Source organism: Scyliorhinus canicula, chromosome 16 (assembly GCF_902713615.1).
Source record: "Scyliorhinus canicula chromosome 16, sScyCan1.1, whole genome shotgun sequence".
In the NCBI taxonomy this organism is placed as follows: domain Eukaryota; kingdom Metazoa; phylum Chordata; class Chondrichthyes; order Carcharhiniformes; family Scyliorhinidae; genus Scyliorhinus; species Scyliorhinus canicula.
The window spans coordinates 128,876,708-128,893,662 of record NC_052161.1 but is presented as its reverse complement, the minus strand read 5'-3'; the positions used below and the strand labels follow the sequence as shown (position 1 = coordinate 128,893,662).

The window sequence follows — 16,955 nt, the reverse complement described above, 5'->3', positions numbered from 1 at the left end:
ACTGCTGCCTCGCGGCGCCAAGGTCCCAGGTTCGATCCCAGCTCTGGGTCACTGTCTCTGTGGAGTTTGCACGTTCTCCCCGTGTTTGCGTGGGCTTCGTTCCCACAACGAAAAGGTGTGCCGGGTAGATGGATTGGCCACGCTAAATTGCCCCTTAATTGGAAAAAATGAATTGAGTACTCTAAATTTATTTTAAAAAACATTTGCCAAAAACATTGAAGTCAATTACTAATGTGTCACTTATAACACATTAAGCCGTCAAGGGCAGCAGTGTATTTAATAGTGGTTAAAACTTGGTATTTGACTTTGTGATTAGACGAGATATGGAACGTGGAAGCTTTGCCACATTAATGTTGACAAATTGGGACCAGCATGATACTGTTAACCTTTGTGTTCCAGCCCATCTCAGAGATTGGTACACGGTACCTACCAATGCTTGCTGGACAATAAACACAATGATTTATGGAAAAGGGGAGAATTGCCAAAATACACGTACATTATTTTCAATCCTGTTTGTATAGCTATTCTGTCTCTAGCTTTTTCCCTAAATCGGGATAACGAGATAAGAAAAGATAGACACAGTTGTAACTCTCAAATAAAAATATGAAAATGTTGCAATTACACAATAGGTCCTCTAGAGTCAGTGAAGGGAAGAGATCACGCTTCAGGTGTGTGGTGATATGATCTGCATACCTGTCTGCCATTGGGCCAGAACGTCGGCTTACCATTGGCTCTGGTCGGTCATGTGCCCCTCGACCGATTGGCCGAGAGGCTGAGTTAACCACGCCTCCATTAACGAGGTATAAATGGTCAGACGCCTGACGATCGTCCTTTCCATTGTAGACGATCGCAGAGCTGTGTTCTAGTCTATTAAAGCCTGACTTTGGTAAAGCACTCGCCTCGCGTACAATTGATGGCACATCAATGTGTGAATCTTAAAGAACTCTGAACAAGCGATTATACCCAAAGCACTAATCTGCTTTTTAAATTTTCCGGTAATTGCAGGTGCCAAGCTGGCATTTTGTACACGCATGCGATCGGGCTGGGGTTGCCTGGTGTGGGTGTTGGCGGATGCCGGGGGGAAGGGCTGGGAACCCTCCCATAGTGCATTCGAGCTGGGGAGGCGGGAGGTTGGGGATTATTTTGAGGCCCTCCAAGATCAGGACACCATTTAAAAATGTCATCCTGATCTCTCGTTACAATGGAGAGTACCGGCGAGCAGAGCTCCCCACTGTACAAAATGGGGCTAAGTGCAGCCTCGGTTGTGCATTCCCCATTCAGACCCTTTTACAATGCAAGTCGCGTTGAATAGCCATACACGCGGCTAAACATGCTCGCTAGGGGACCATAGTCTCAACAACGCCCCGACAACTGTAGCAAAACATCCCTCCTTCCCTTGCAATAAATTACTACAGTATTTGCCTTCCGAATCGTTTGCTGTACCTGCAAAGTACCTTTTTGTAATTCATGTACCAGAACACCCAGATCCCTCAGAATTCTGCAATCTCTCTCCATGTCAATGATATGTGACTTTTTTATTCTTCCTGCCCACGTGGACGAGTTCATATTTTCCCACATTACACGTCATCTGCCAAATCTTTGCTCACTCACTTAACCTACTTATAATCCTTTCCAGAGAGGTATGTCCTCTTCACAACTTATTTTCCAACCTGCCTTTGTGTCATCAGCAAATCTAGGGACATTCAATCCCAGCATCTAAGTCATTAATATTGATTGTAAATGATTGAGGCCCCAGCACAGGTAGATCGTTGTTACATCCACTCACCACGTGTCAACCTGAAAACCACCAGTTTATGCCTATTCCTTTTCTGTTAGCTAATCAATCCTCTATCCATCCAAATATGTTGCCCCCTACACCATGAGCTCTTATTTTGTGTAGCAACCTTCAATGTGGCACCTTGATACTCTAACAAATGAGACAAACACAATTTCCATTCACAAATCCCATGTTGGCTCTGCCTGATTGCATTAAGATTTTCTAAGTGCCTCACTATAACATCCTTACTAATAAATTCCAGCCTTTTCCCTAGGACCGATTTTAAGCTGATTGGCCTACCTCCCTCCCATCTTGAGTTGCACTCACTATTTTCCAATCAACAGTGTAACAATAATTTAGCATTTTAACTAGTTTGGAATTGATTACAACATTTGTATCTCTTGATATTATAATATTAAAAGATAGTTAATTAATAAGGGATTTTGGATATCGAAAAACTATTTCCTCTGGTGGTACAACGCAGAACAAATGTTCTAAACTTAAAATTAGAACCATGCCTTAAGGAGAGCAATCAGGAAACACCTTTTCCTATATAGTGGAAATTTGGAACGTGCTCCCCACCCAAACATTTGGTTGAAATTTCAAGACTTTGAGATTGATAGGTTATTGTTGGATAAGGTTTTCTAGGGCTATGGAACAAAGGCAAGTAAATGGAGTTGGGCCAGGACCTCAGTGCCTACTCCTGTTCCTTTCTTTCTGCTTCCCCAACATTCGCCATAATACAACATCTGTGACCTCCAACACAAGCAGCCCCATTGATGAATTCACCCTTGGAATTGATGTACAAACTCTGTCACTTTCACTGCTGGCCAGCAGAGTGCGCCCTTTGATCTTTTCCAACCAGATCTCAGTCTGTGAAGAAAGCAAATTGGCTGTAAACTATATGCACCAGTATTTTGCTGGGGGGAGCAGGGAATCGAGCACAGACTAGGTGGGGTAGACTGGTGGTGGGGAAAGGAGGAGAATTGCCTAAATATATGTCCATTATCTTCAATCCTGTTTGTAATGTATAGGTTATCTATCACTAGCATTTTGCAAAATCTGTTTTATCTGAATTGAAATAATTTCAGATTTAAAAAAAAAACAAAGCCACAGTTGTCGAAATTCTCAACTTAAAAATCAAAAAATGCTACAGTTACATAACAGCTCCCTCCATGCCTGTGAATGGAAAACAAGGAATTTTGGAGAGCTCTGGTGAAGGGACAAAACTCAAAACACTGCCTCACAGGGGCTGGTTTAGCACACTGGGCTAAATCGCTGACTTTGAAAGCAGACCAAGGCAGGCCAGCAGCACGGTTTAATTCCCGTACCAGCCTCCCCGAACAGGCGCCGGAATGTGGCGACTAGGGGCTTTTCACAGTAACTTCATTTGAAGCCTACTTGTGACAATGTGCGATTTTCATTTCATTTCAATTTTCAGATAATGGCAGAGGTGTTGTGTACTTCTCAGTATTTTATTTAAAATATATAAAATTAAAGTATCTAAAGTTTTAATACATACATTCCCACCAAAGATGACCCTGCAATGATCAGAGAATCATTCAGCTCAGAAAGAGTCTATTCAGCCCATCATGTCCATGACATCTCTTTGATACTCATTCTTACGGAATCACACCTTACAATCAATGCCGCAGACCCCACCTTCAATATCCCTGGCTTTGTCCTGTTCCATTGGCAGAGCGGACTCACCATAGTTGGTGGAACAATGGTATACAGTCGAGAGGGAGTTGCCCCGGGAGTCTTCAGCATTGACTTTGGAGCCATTTCATTTTAATGGCATCAAGTCAAGCATGGGGAAGGAAACTTGCTGCTGATTGCCTCCCCCTCACGAGCTGATGATTAAATATTCCTCTGTTCTAACCCCCACCAGGACCACGGGGAACCATTGTTGATCTCCCTATAGGGCTGTGGAGTACGAGCTTCCCAGATAAGAGACCACCAACCTGAAGCTTGTTACAAATGAACAAAAAAGCCAGCCCCAAGCAGAGCCTGGTGTGGTTACTTCTCCCAGCAAGGACTATGCTGGGAACAAGATAGTTAAATAGACCTCTGTTCTCTTACCGCTGGCTTCCTTGAGTTACTAAATCTTCCATGTGGAACACCATTTGGAAGAAATACTTGAGGGTAGCTAAGAATGTACTCTGGATGGGGACTTCAGTGTCCATCACCAAGAGTGGTGGTACAAAGGACTTAGCTGTTGTTCTCCGCCTTTGGCAGGTGGTGAGGGAACCAACAAAAGGGAAAAAACTACTTCAGATGGTCCTCCTCAATCTACCTGTTGCGGATGCAGCTGTCCATGATAATATTGGTAGGAGTCACTGCCACACAGCTCTTTTCGAGATAAAGTCCTGTCTTCATATTGAGGATATTGTGTTGTGTGGCACTATCACAGTGCTGAATGATTTTGGAGAGATCCAGCTACTCAAAACTAGGCATCCATGAATTGCAGCAGAATTGTACTCAACCATAATCACTTGAAGAAAATCAAATTGGTTAAAGACTGCTTGGTCCTTAGGAGGAGGCTGAAATGGATCATCCACTCAGCACTTCTGGCTGAAGATGGTTGCAAATGCTTCAGCTTGTCTTTTGCACTGAGGTGCTGTGCTCCACCCTTTGTTGCACGGTAACACAAATGGATAGCACTGTGGCTTCACAGCGGCAGGGTCCCAGGTTTGATTCCCTGCTGGGTCACTGTCTACATGTTCTTCCCGTGTTTGCATGGGTTTCTTCCGGTTGCTCTACTTTCCTCCCACAAGCCCTGAAAGATGCACTTGTTAGGTGAATTGGACATTCTGAATTCTCCCTCGAACAGGCACCGGAGTGTGGCGACCAGGGGATTTTCACAATAAATTCATTGCAGTGTTCATGTAAGCCTACTTGTGACAATAATAAAGGTTATAATTATTATAACCATCTGAAGAACAAGGACAGCAGATATAAGGGAATACCATCACCTGGAGGTTCCCCACCAATCCACACACCATCCTGACTTGGAAATTGTATCACTGTTTCTTCCCTGTCACTGGGTCGAAATCCTAACACTCCCTCCCTAACAGCACTATAGTTGCACCTACACCTCATGGACTGGAGTGGTTCAAGAAGCCAGCGCACCACCACATATGGACAATAATTGCTCGCCTAGTCATTGTCACCCACATCCTGTAAATTAATTTTTAAAAATCACAGAGTGTGATGTGAACCTAAGACCCCGAGCATTAGCTTGGGCCTCAGAATTACTTATCCAGTGACATTACCACTACACCACCATCTCCCCTTATGTGTTCAATGCAATTCTGAAGGGCAAGGGTTGGAGTACCAGCCATATATGGAATCACTTCACCCCCGCTAAAAAGCAGTGAGCATCGATCATTGCTAACTCTTGAGTTGATAGCATATAATCGGTCAACCTGCCACTGTGTATGAACATTCATCACCTCCATGGATGTTTCCTCTGCATGTGCATACCTGCACCTTTGTTGTCTGGGGGAAAGCTATGCAGATAATTAGTCTTGGCTTCTTTTGTCTGTTGTTTTAACCTGGACGAGCCCATTAATACCATCAGCTCAAAGCCAGCCCAGACAAGAAGAAGGGGTGGAGAGTAAAATAACAATCAAAAAAAAAAAAGTGGCCCATCTGAGCAAGAGGCTAGGTACCCACCACAAGCACCACCCACTCTTACTTGTCTACTATTGGAAAAACAAGCGTTATCTCTGTTGACTGAATTTTTGGATTCATTGAACAAGTCCGAACAATGCATTACATTAAAAAGAAAATATCAGCACACACTTTCCCATTGTAAAATTTTTATGGCGGAGCAGGGAGAGGAAAAAAAAGATCATTGCACATTTACAAAACAGTTAAAGTGATGCGTCTGAGAAGGAAAGGATTGAATTCAAACAGGGGCTTTTCTAACCTCAGGGCTTCCAAAGCACTTTACAGCCAGTAAAGTACTTTTGAAGTGAAGTCACTTTTGGGCAAACCCAGCAGCGAATTTGTGCACCGCAAGGACCCCCCAAACAGCAATGAGATAATGTCTAGCTGATTATTTTACGTTTGAGGGATAAACATGGCCAGAACACCAGGCAGATCATCCCTACTGTTGTTCAAAAAAGACTGAGAGGACAGATGGGGCCGAGTTTAATATGGGGCCAAGAATAGGAGCAGGAGTACGCCATTTGGCCCCTCGAGCCTTCTCATCATTCAATACGAAGATGGCGGATCCTCTAACTCAATACCATACTCCCGCTCTCTCCCTATACCCCGTTTGTGTCTATTTATCTATTTCCTTCTTCAACATATTCATTGACTTCTGTCGTAGAAAATCCCACAGATTCACCATCCTCTGAGGGAAGAAACCTCCTTATCTCAGTCCTAAATGGCCTATCACATATCCAGAAATAGTGACCCCATGCTTTTTCTTATTTATTCGCGGGATTTATTGCCCATCCCTAATTGAGAATCAACCACATTGCTGTGGATCTGTGTCACATGTAGTTCAGACCATGTAAGAATGGCAGATTTCCTTCCCTCAAGGACATTAGTGAGCCAGGTGGGTTTTTACAACAACTGACGATGGTTTCATGGTCATCGTTGGAATTTTAATTCCAGATTTTTATTGAATTCAAATTTCACCATCTGTCATGCTGGGATTCGGGCCCGGGTCTCCCGATCTTGCCCAGGGTCTCTGGATTATTAGTCTAATGACAATGCGACTATGCCTGCCTCAGCTAGGGGCAACATCATCGCTGCCTCCAGTCTGTCCAGTCCTGTCAGAATTTTATATTTCAATAAGATCCCCTCTCATTCTAGTTGATCCCATTTCTCATATGACAGTCCGACCATCCCAGGAATCAGTCTGGTGAACCTTTGTTGCACTCCCTCTCTGGGAAAGTATATCCGTTTCTTAGGTAAGGAGACCCAAACTGCACACACTACTCCAGGAGTGGTGATGCCGAGGCCTTGTACTGAAGTAACTGTACTTGCAATGAATGCCAACATACCATTTGCCTTCCTAATTGCTTTGATGCTTGGTTTCAGTAACTGGTGTACTAGGACAGCCAAGGCCCTTTCTGCATCAACAATTTCCAATCTATCACCACTTAAATAATACTCTCATTCTATTCTTCCTACCAAAGTGGATAATTTCACACGCAACCACGTTATACTGCACCTGCCATGTATTTGCCCACTTGCTCATCTTGTCTAAATCACCTTGAAGCCTCCTCACCACTCACATTCCCACTTAGTTTTGTGTTGTCAGTCAACTTGGAAATATTACATTTGGTTCCCTCATCCAAACAATTGATATATAGTGTAAATAGTCAGAGCCTAAGCACTGATGCCTGCAGGATCCCACTAGTCACTGCCTGCCACTCCGATAAAGATCCATTTACTCCTCCTCTCTGTTTCCTGTCTGCTAACTAATTCTCAATCCATGCCAGTATATTACCCCCAATCCCATGTGCTTTAATTTTGCACACTAACCTCTTACATGGGACATTATCAATAGCTTTCTGAAAATCCAAATATACCACATCCATTGGTTTTCCCTTATCTATTTTACTAGTTACGTCCATCTAAAGATGTCACCTCCAACATGGTGACAGTCTCTCAGAGGATCAGTCTAGACAATGTGTTCACATCCTGGAGTGAGGCTTAAATCCTCCAACTTATGACTCAGAAACAAGTGCTGCCAACTTAGTCAAGCTGATCTAACACTACGATATTCATACAACTTTATATTTTGCACTATTTATGAATTTTAAACATCCGAAAAGTATAGAACCTGCTTCAAACCTACACTCCCGTTACAGCCAATACGTTTTTTCAATTTTACCTCCGTTTCTGTCCAGAGCTGGAATTCTAATGGATGGAAGATCACTGGGGTCCTGATTTTCAATCCTGGCATGCAGTGGGAAAACTAAAATCAAACCCCTACCCCAGAGTTTATTCAATTGTATTAAAGCAAGAGTCACCGTTGCCTCTTGTTTATTTCAGTTAGCTGAACTTTCACCTGGAAACGGCTGCCTTAAACTTTATCATCATCGCTTTCATTCAACTCTAATTTTCAACTCTGTGTGTAGAACAGAGAGTGAGTTGACTGTATCATCAACTGAATGTATCATTTGAACAGCTTCACTATTAGAGCCCTTTTCACGATTCTGGTCTCCATATCATTAAAAGTATGTAGAAGTACTAAAGAACGTGCAAAGGAGATTTTCAAGAATAAAACCAAAGCTGAGAGGGTACAACTATGATACAAGACTGAAAAAATTGGGGCTGTTGTCGCTCGATTGACCACCAGTCAGATCTTCCAGTTCTGCCAAAGTTGATGGCCATTTGCGTTGTTAACTGGCCACGCTGCTGGGGAAACCCCCCCTCCCCTCACCCCCCTCCGGTAGGACTGAAGATCCCGCCGCTGGAAAGGGAAGGGGCATAGATCCCACCCATAGTCATCAATAAAGAATTTAGGACAAACTTCTTTACTTGGAGAATGGCGAGATTGTGAAACTCTCTGTCACATGGAGTGGTTGAGACAAATCGATACATTGAAGGGAGCTGGAAAAGCATAAGGGAATAGAAGGCTGTGCTGATAAAGTTAGCAGAGGAGGAAGGAAGGAGAAATGCAGGGACGTATTTATTGATAGGGTGAGATGAAGTAAATAGAGTGAGAGAAGGTTCATGAGAAGCATGAACACTAGCTTGTTGTTGGTTCAGGTAGCCTGTTTCTATATTGTAAATTCTGGGCAATTTAAGCATGCTCAAGTGGCCAGTGAAATAACACGTTGTGTACACTTTAAATGGATGAAGCGATGTACTTGAGTGCGGGAACTAAACTTGGTAGTTAAGACATGCGTAAAGTTACAAGTGTCAACTTTCTGGGTCCTGCTGCCTATCATTTCCCCATTACGTATAGCCAACCATCCGGGCTTCCCAATGACACTTTGAACTGAAAACAACTTCAACAAAGTGTAAATCCAATTAAGTATTTTTTAAGACTTTTTCTGCACTGCCAACATGACACAAATATACCGGAAATGTTTTATCTTAAAGTAAGCAACTTGTACAAATTGTGTAGGTGCCATGTGATGTAGAATCCAAGGGAGCATGTACGCTTTGCTGAATTCAGGAATAGAATCATACAAGAGGGCCATTTGGCCCATTATGCCTATGTTGATGCTTTGAAAGAGTATCCACTTAGCTCCACTCCCCTGCAGGGGAGGCAGTGGTGTAGTGGTATTGTCACTGGATCAGAGACCCAGGGTAATGCACTGGGGATCCAGGTTCAAATCCCACCATGGCAGATGGTGCAATTTGAATAATGAAATGAAACTATTGTGAATTATCATAAAACTCCACCTGGTTCATTGGGGCCTTCCCTTTTAGGGAAGCAAATCCTTACCCTATGCCTACATATCCACAGCAATCTGGTTGATTCTTAAATAGGGATGGGTAGTAAATTCTAGCCCAGCCAGCAGCACTCGCATCCCATGAAAGATATTTTTTAAACTTTCCCCAAGATTTCCTCAAAATCTTTTTCTTTCAAGTATATGTTAAATTTCCTGAAAGGGACCCTGACCTTCCTGAATCAGTTGGTAACGCCCCAGAGACCCATATGATTGATATCATAGTGGGTTGTCAAGGCAGATCTTTTACAATGCAGTTTTTTAGTCATCATGTAGCTTTTTAAAAAATCAAAACGTATGCATTTGTCATGAATAGAAATGCATTGACTTTGGGTTACTGTAGGGGTGGCGCAGTGGGTTAGCCCTGCAGCCTCACGGCACTGAGGTCCCAGGTTCAAATCCTGGCCCCGGGTCACTGTCAGTGTGGAGTTTGCACATTCTCCCTGTGTCTGCGTGGGTTTCATCCCCACAACACAAAGATGTGCAGGCCACGCTAAATTGCCCCTTAATTGGAAAAAAATAATTGGGTACTCTAAAAATTTTTTAAAAATGACATTGGGTTACTATGCCTTGGTAAAATGTTGTCTGGTATATTGTACCACAAAGGCACTCTTTGTTTACTTGACTCGTTGTTCTTGACTGTTGTATTTTCTATCCTATCTCAGATCTTCTGGTTCAATATCCACACCTGACAGGGACAGAAGGGTAGGCATATGCTCCCTGGTCACTATTGACACTGCAATGTGCTAACCATTTTTCAAACTGTTGGGTGGATACGGAGCTCCAAGATACTTGTCTGTTTATGTCAGATTAGTCAAGATTGATATCACAGTGGGTGGGAACAATTTTGATTTGATTTATTATTGTCACATGTATTAGTATACAGTGAAAAGTATTGTTTCTTGCATGCTGTACAAACAATGCATACCGTACATAGGGAAGGAAGGAAAGACTGCAGAATATAATGTTACAGTTATAACAGGGTGTAGAGAAAAGATCAACTTAATACAAGGTAGGTCCATTCAAAAGTCTGATGGCAGTAGGGAAGAAGCTGTTCTTGAGTCGGTTGGTACGTGACCTCAAACTTTGGTATCTTTTTCCTGACGGAAGAAGGTGGAAGAGAGTAAGTCCGGGGTGAGTGGGGTCCTTAATTATGCTGGCTGTCTTTCCGAGGCAGCGGGCATTGTAGACAGAGTTGATGGATGGGAGGCTTATTTGCGTAATGGATTGTGCTACATTCACAACCTTTTGTAATTTCCTGCGGTCTTGGGCAGAGCAGGATCCATACCAAGCTGTGATACAACCAGAAAGAATGCTTTCTATGGGGCATCTGTAGACTTTGGTGACTATCATAGGTGACATGCCAAATTTCCTTAGTCTTCTGAGAAAGTAGAGTCGTTGGTGGGCTTTCTTAACTATAGTGTCGGCATGGGGGGGACCAAGACAGGTTGTTGGTGATCTGGACACCTAAAAACTTGAAGCTCTCGACCCTTTCTACTTTGTTCCCATTGATGTAGACAGGGGCATGTTCTCCACTACACTTCCTGAAGTCGATGACAATCTCCTTCGTTTTGCTGGCATTGAGGGAGAGATTATTGTCGTCGCATCAGTTCATCCAGATTCTCTATTTCATTCCTATGAGACAAACATTTGTCTAATAATCCTATTTTTCAGATGATTACTGATGTCTACTTGTGCAAACCCCTTTGATGTGAAATGTGATCCGGCCTGGAAATGGGTGGCCAGCACTGAGCGGCTACACTGGCGCTCCATAAAAACCCCATTGCCTAATCTTGAAGACTAAATCCAGTCGGCTGAATCAAGATACCAGTTTAGAACCCTGCGCCCTGCCTGCCCAATTTAAATGAGGTTGGGTTTTAAACGGTCATCAAAATGGCCGGTGTCATAATATACACCAGTATATCATGGTGCAGACACACACTGATGGACACACACAGGGACCAATCAACATGTACAAACACCGCAGCCAATCACCAGTTAGAATACACACACTATAAAGGCAGAGGGCACCACGGTTCCCGCTCATTCTGGGTGCTGCCTCTGAGTGTAACAAGAACTCATCCAGCCCAGCACAGACTCACACCACGTGCTGAGAGAATAAATTGGTTCGGACAAAGCTTAGGTCTCTAGTTTAAGTTAGCATCATTTAGACCCACAGTTATCGTGTGTTAGTTAGTTAGAAGTAATTAATAAAATTGAGTTGAACCTTCATCAGTGCTGGAAGTGTCTGTTCATCTCTCAAGTCTACACTAGCCAACACTTCAGCCGGGGCTTCTTCATAGCCAGAGTAGGAGGTCAAACAGTGTTCTCTGCCGGTTGGTCACCTTAAACCAAATTCGACCCATGTTCCAACCATAAATCGGTAAATTGAGCCTCGTGCTACTGCCTCCCCTGGGACATCCCCAGAAGCAGTGACAGAGACCCTCCGATTGCAGTAATGGGCTGTGCAGCCGTTTAGAACAGGAAGACTCTAGATTCATTCATCGGTTGATCTTGGTCACCACGCCAGTTGTGATGCTGCTATTGGCCTCCGTTTCACTGGCTGGGGAGGGGAATTCTTGCTCTTGATTGCTGCCCCTGCTAATCATTGTGTGTGCATCAGGTGGGGACAGATTGAGCTTAGCTTTGATGCACCAGGTGGCAGAATAGTCTGCACTGCCTCGGCTGGCATGTGAGGAATAAGCCAGTCAAGTGAGGTAGCAGAGAGAGGCTGACAACTGTGGAAGTGAACACTAGCTCAAGCCAAGACCTCCCGGAGAGGAGAAAAATAGGGTTTGGGGACTTTGTTTTTATTTTTGAAAAATCACTGAATAGGTTTATTTGATTTACGTGGATTAATTTTCATTTATCTGCTTCTCTGGACTTTTCAGCTGAGGCGATTTAACTCCATCATGAACCCAGATTGATTCTTAGCTCCAAAAGAAAAATGCTTTTTGAGTGATTTGTGTTTATTCATTTGTACAGGGACTCCATCCTTGCCTGAAATTATATGAATGAAACACAAAAATCAGCTTGAACAATTCAGCCAAATTTCTGCCACAATCATCAGTTAGAAGTAAACTGATGGCCCAAAACAGTATTCAACATATATTAAAAAAAACCTTCAGGGTTCAGTGGTCAGGGGAAAGAACAAGCGGAAACAACCAGCTTCAAACTGACATTTTTTCCTTCATATTTGCCTGAATGATATATTTACGATTAATTATTTGACAAGTCTTTACATGGGGCAACAGGAATAAAAAGGATTCCAGGAGCCGAGATGTAGTGACAGCTGTCTGAAGTGTGTGTTTTGTTAATAGTCTGAAATAAGTGGATGTTGCAAGTCCTTACCTGGCTGTTTCACTTCTTATCCCCACCCCTTTGCCATTGCAGTCCCAGTTTAATTTGCTAAACAGCAGCATGGATCAGAGTATCACCAACCGTGCATCCTCCGCCAGCCCTTACAACTCGGAGCACGCCTCGAATGTTCCGACGCCGTCTCCCTACTCGCAGCCAAGCTCCACGTTTGATACCATGTCGCCTGCTCCAGCGATCCCTTCCAACACAGACTATCCAGGACCACATTTATTCGAAGTCACTTTTCAGCAATCAAGTACTGCTAAGTCAGCTACCTGGACCGTGAGTCTCCTCTTTGTATTTTTGATCAAAATATGATGTAAAGAAAGTCAATTATTTGTATGAAAATATTGTGATCCACCTTAATTCATCATCAAAAAAGGCTGTTTGCAGCCTCGGTCTCTTGTAATATTTTTCTTGTTCTTTCTTGCTCTCTACTTTTTCTTCTCCACCTGGAGATTGTATTGTCTAAATATTATGTGTAACAGTTGTTAAAGTTTTATTGGAGGTTAACTTAACGCAACTTCGAAACTTGGTGCTTTGTTGAAATGACTGTATTGATTTCAGCTTATAACCTGTGCATCCCACTACATGCCAGGCAGTAAATACCTGCATTTGCAACAGAAACATAATTTCAAACTGCATTCTGCCCAGAAAATGAACCAGAATGCAAGATGCTCAGACTTCTCCAGCTGTAACATCTGCAATTTCTCCAATGAGAGAAGCCAAAGTGTTTTTAATTGTGAAAATTGGTTTTAACATGAGCCTCCAGTCTGCTGAAAACATGTGTTTTTTTTTTATCCTGTGTCTTATATATCTTAAAGATTATGTCTTGCAGCAAGACGTGACTGAACATGCTCGCAATCCAAGCACATGTTGGATGTTGCTTGTGCTATCTCCTGGAGGGAGATGTTCAGACTTGCTGCAGACGAGCAAGCATCCTGTCCAACAGTAGAAGAAGCGCGGCTCCCTGTCTGCCGGTAACTGATGGGATAATTAGTGTTTTTCTCAAGTGCAAATTCAAATGTGCTGCTCATCCTTGTCTGTGCAAAGACTCGCCACGATGTTAAGGGCGTACAGTCGGGCTGTTGATTGGGTTGTTGCAATTGGCAGCGGTTAACTCTGGCTGAAATTAGTGATGCTGACTTTTCATTAAATGTAGAATGACATTCATAGTTTAACTCTTTCAGTTCTAGCCTATTGCATTTGCCCTAGGTTCATGGACAAACTGAGGCTACAGTTTGCAGTAGTATCCTCTGCTGTAGGATAGTATCGAGAGCCGGTTTTGTACTACACCCGGGCTCTTGTTGCTATTCAGTTTTCCCCTGTTATGCACTATAACCCTCACAACAACAGCGCAACATGAAAAGAACAGGACACAAGATGTCACTTGAATAAATGTTGTGTCAAATGCAGTGTCTCTATTAGCAGCTGAGGGTGTACACGCTTCTTTAGATCTTTTCTGGAACCTCCAACTTTACAAAGTTGCTGCTACCCTGGGACAAGCAACTACTCTAAATTCCAGTCCAACAAGGGTACAAGACTCTAAGGGAGTCAGGCCTAAATGGCCATTTTCATGAACCCTAGAGGTAAATCACATTAACTTTACACCCCCACATCCAACTTCACAGCTGACTGATGAAATCAATATATGTAGCATTTACGCTGTCATTAAAAATGTGGGTTTTTTTGGGTGCTATGAATGCCCTTAGAGCTTCAACATGGTGACTCTGTCCTGAGTGAACACTTGTGGGGCGACTTGCGCCAGATATGATATTGGTGCAAGTTTTAGCACGCACGCCTACCAAAGGTATGCAGAGCAGACGGATAGCGTTGTCACACAAGGCGCAACACTGATTCAATGTTAGCTGTTTCAGTTTGAGCTTGGCACTCCGGCCATCATCCTCTCTTAACCTCACACAGCTGAGTCAATTCTCAACAGGTGAAAGGATGCCCTCACCAAGGCTGTTCAGAGAATCATCGACTACTTACAGGTTAGTTGCTGGTTGATTTCTTCTAGTTGTTCTCCACTTTCTTTCATGGTTTTGAGTTGAAAAAATCTACAGGATGTGTGGCATGTGCTGAAGAACTTTTGTTGGCTTAAAGGCACAAACCAGTTGCTTCCAAGCATGGATGTACTAGTATACATTCCTCTTGGAAATACAGCATGACTGGGCACACAGAGCAGGGCAGCCTGCTGGAAGAGGAAGGAGGTGAAGGGTCCTCAACAGAGAGCCACATCCGCACATTTCACAATGTTCAGGTAACAATTCTGCAGGAGGGATGACCAGTCTCCACTTCAGTAAAGATGCCCTGGCGGGAATTTGGCACCTGCCGCAGCCACAGCTGGCAACCTCATTGTAGGACAAGGACTTCATTGCCAGTGGCTGTCAAGGTGACCATGGCAACAAGCTTTTATTTATCTTGCTCCATCTAGGCAGGAGCTGGAGGTTTTGCAACACCTTGCAGTTTGCCATCCATTTCTGTAAAGAAGTCAATGAGGCTCTTTATTAAGTCAACAGTTCACCTTGTGCAATCCTGTCTTCTTTGTGCCATTGTCTGTTTTAATGCTCCCAACGCAGTTACTACCAAGTGTCTGGAATAAAGCTGCTAAATGACCTCAGCTCTGAGTCTAGGAGGCGCAGATGTGGCCTGCATCACCTTGGTGATGCGCGATCAATGAACACAGAAACGAAGGAGTAGTCCGAATCGAAGGTTTTAATCTACAAGAAGTGTGCCTAGCAGCTTGAGTACAGAAAGAACGATGGCTGCTGGGAAACACGGGTCCTTATACTCAGCCTCATAGGCGGAGCTACCTTCCTCTCGACCAATGAGAAGACAACACTTGGGCCAATGGACAGCGAGCCTTCTACACCAATAGCAGCTCACACTCCCAGGTACCGTAGTACCTCTAGTCATACTACCACACTTGGCATGTGCAAATACAGTCTGGGCTGATGGGATACAGTATGGACACTGGCAGAATGACAGTGTGGGAGCATGAAATTTGTCTTTCTGAGAAAGGACAGCAAGTTTGTATTCCCTGGAACCACTGCCATTCTCCCAGGGAAAAGCCCCAACATTCTTACTTGCCTATTGGAGGACAGCTCGCTATAACTCTCTGCCAGCCCCATGCACAGCAATCCACAGTCATGAGGGCAGCATAATGAGCTGACCTTGTACTGTTCCACTGCAGCATTCGGACATTGGATGGCTGCTGCTTGTCCTGTGACCTTCACCATCAGAGGCTGCTTCATGGTTGGTCTACAAGTGTGCAAATGGAGTTAGCCACCATTTCCAACATGGAAAGGATGGGCTCCAAGCTTTGTGCAAAGCCCTGTGCCAAGTTAGTGCTGAACTCCTCCAAGCACCTTGACATTCAATGCAGGTCTTCTTCTTCAAATATTTTATTGTGCATACCCATCAGCCGTCTCTTGTAGGCCGTCCCATTGAAGTTACTATCTGTATCTTCTGTAGCAGAACATATGTGTGATCTCAGCCTCTGGTGTGCCGCCATCCGCAGTAGCCTTTACCCCTGACCTGTGCCCAGTGTCTTATGTGTGGCTCCCACCTCTATGATATTCTCCAAATGATGCACCTTGTCTGTATCTGAGCTGGTGACACGTTGACTATTGCTTGTGAATGTGAAATCGAGTTAGTGCATCTTCATCTTCACTGCCTTCTTGCTGTTTCTGTACTGTTTGGCCAGATTGCGTCTATGGAAGACAAAAGGCACAAGAGTAAGTATGAAGTGAGGGAATGAGTGGAAAGTAACAGGCGCACACTTCCACCATCTGCAGCCTGTAAGTCCATGGATAGTGTGGGTTGTGAGAAGAGTATTAGGTTTGAGATGCTGTTGTATTTGATCATTTCAGTCCCAAGCTGACCATGGCTCCAGCACGATATGTTCTTATAATGGTCATTACTATCTTCTCCATGGGTCCTTCTTATGGATAGTTCCTGCTGCCTCAGGTTGTCCGCCATCTTGTCCTTCAAGAGAGAAGTCTATCACTGGGTTTTGTGTAATTTGGGTGATGTGGCTGTCATTGTGTAGCGGTCAATCTGTGCAAGCTGAACAATGGATATGAGACTTGCAGTAGGACTGAGGATGAGGTGAACAATGTGAATTAGACTTGACTGAGAGAAATTGTTGGTCAGTGAGTGATGGGGATATAGCAAATTGAGCAGCATCTAAAGTTAGTGGTTCAGTGGGTGAGATATGGTATTTGAAGGTGCACTGACCTTGACGCCTTGTGAGGCCATTGAACCTCTCACATCATTGCATTCAAATCCTTGGGAGCTTAATTATCCAAGCCCTCCATGGCTATCTGCACCCACTGCATTTTGAGCCTGTCTCTGGAGGGTCTCCTTCCCCTGCAGGCACGGGACGATAC

At 43.8% G+C, this 16,955-nt stretch overlaps 1 protein-coding gene across 4 annotated transcripts in view; it reads left to right on the top strand.

Moving 5' to 3' along the window:
* The window catches only part of tp73 (tumor protein p73), a 240,042-nt gene that overhangs the window by 154,479 nt on the left and 68,608 nt on the right, over window positions 1-16,955 (top strand). For all 4 annotated transcript variants that reach the window (XM_038821912.1, XM_038821910.1, XM_038821911.1 and 1 more), the window contains one exon: window positions 12,598-12,843. In XM_038821912.1, coding sequence (XP_038677840.1) covers window positions 12,598-12,843 — 246 coding nt within the window. The remainder of the gene's footprint in view (window positions 1-12,597; window positions 12,844-16,955) is intronic.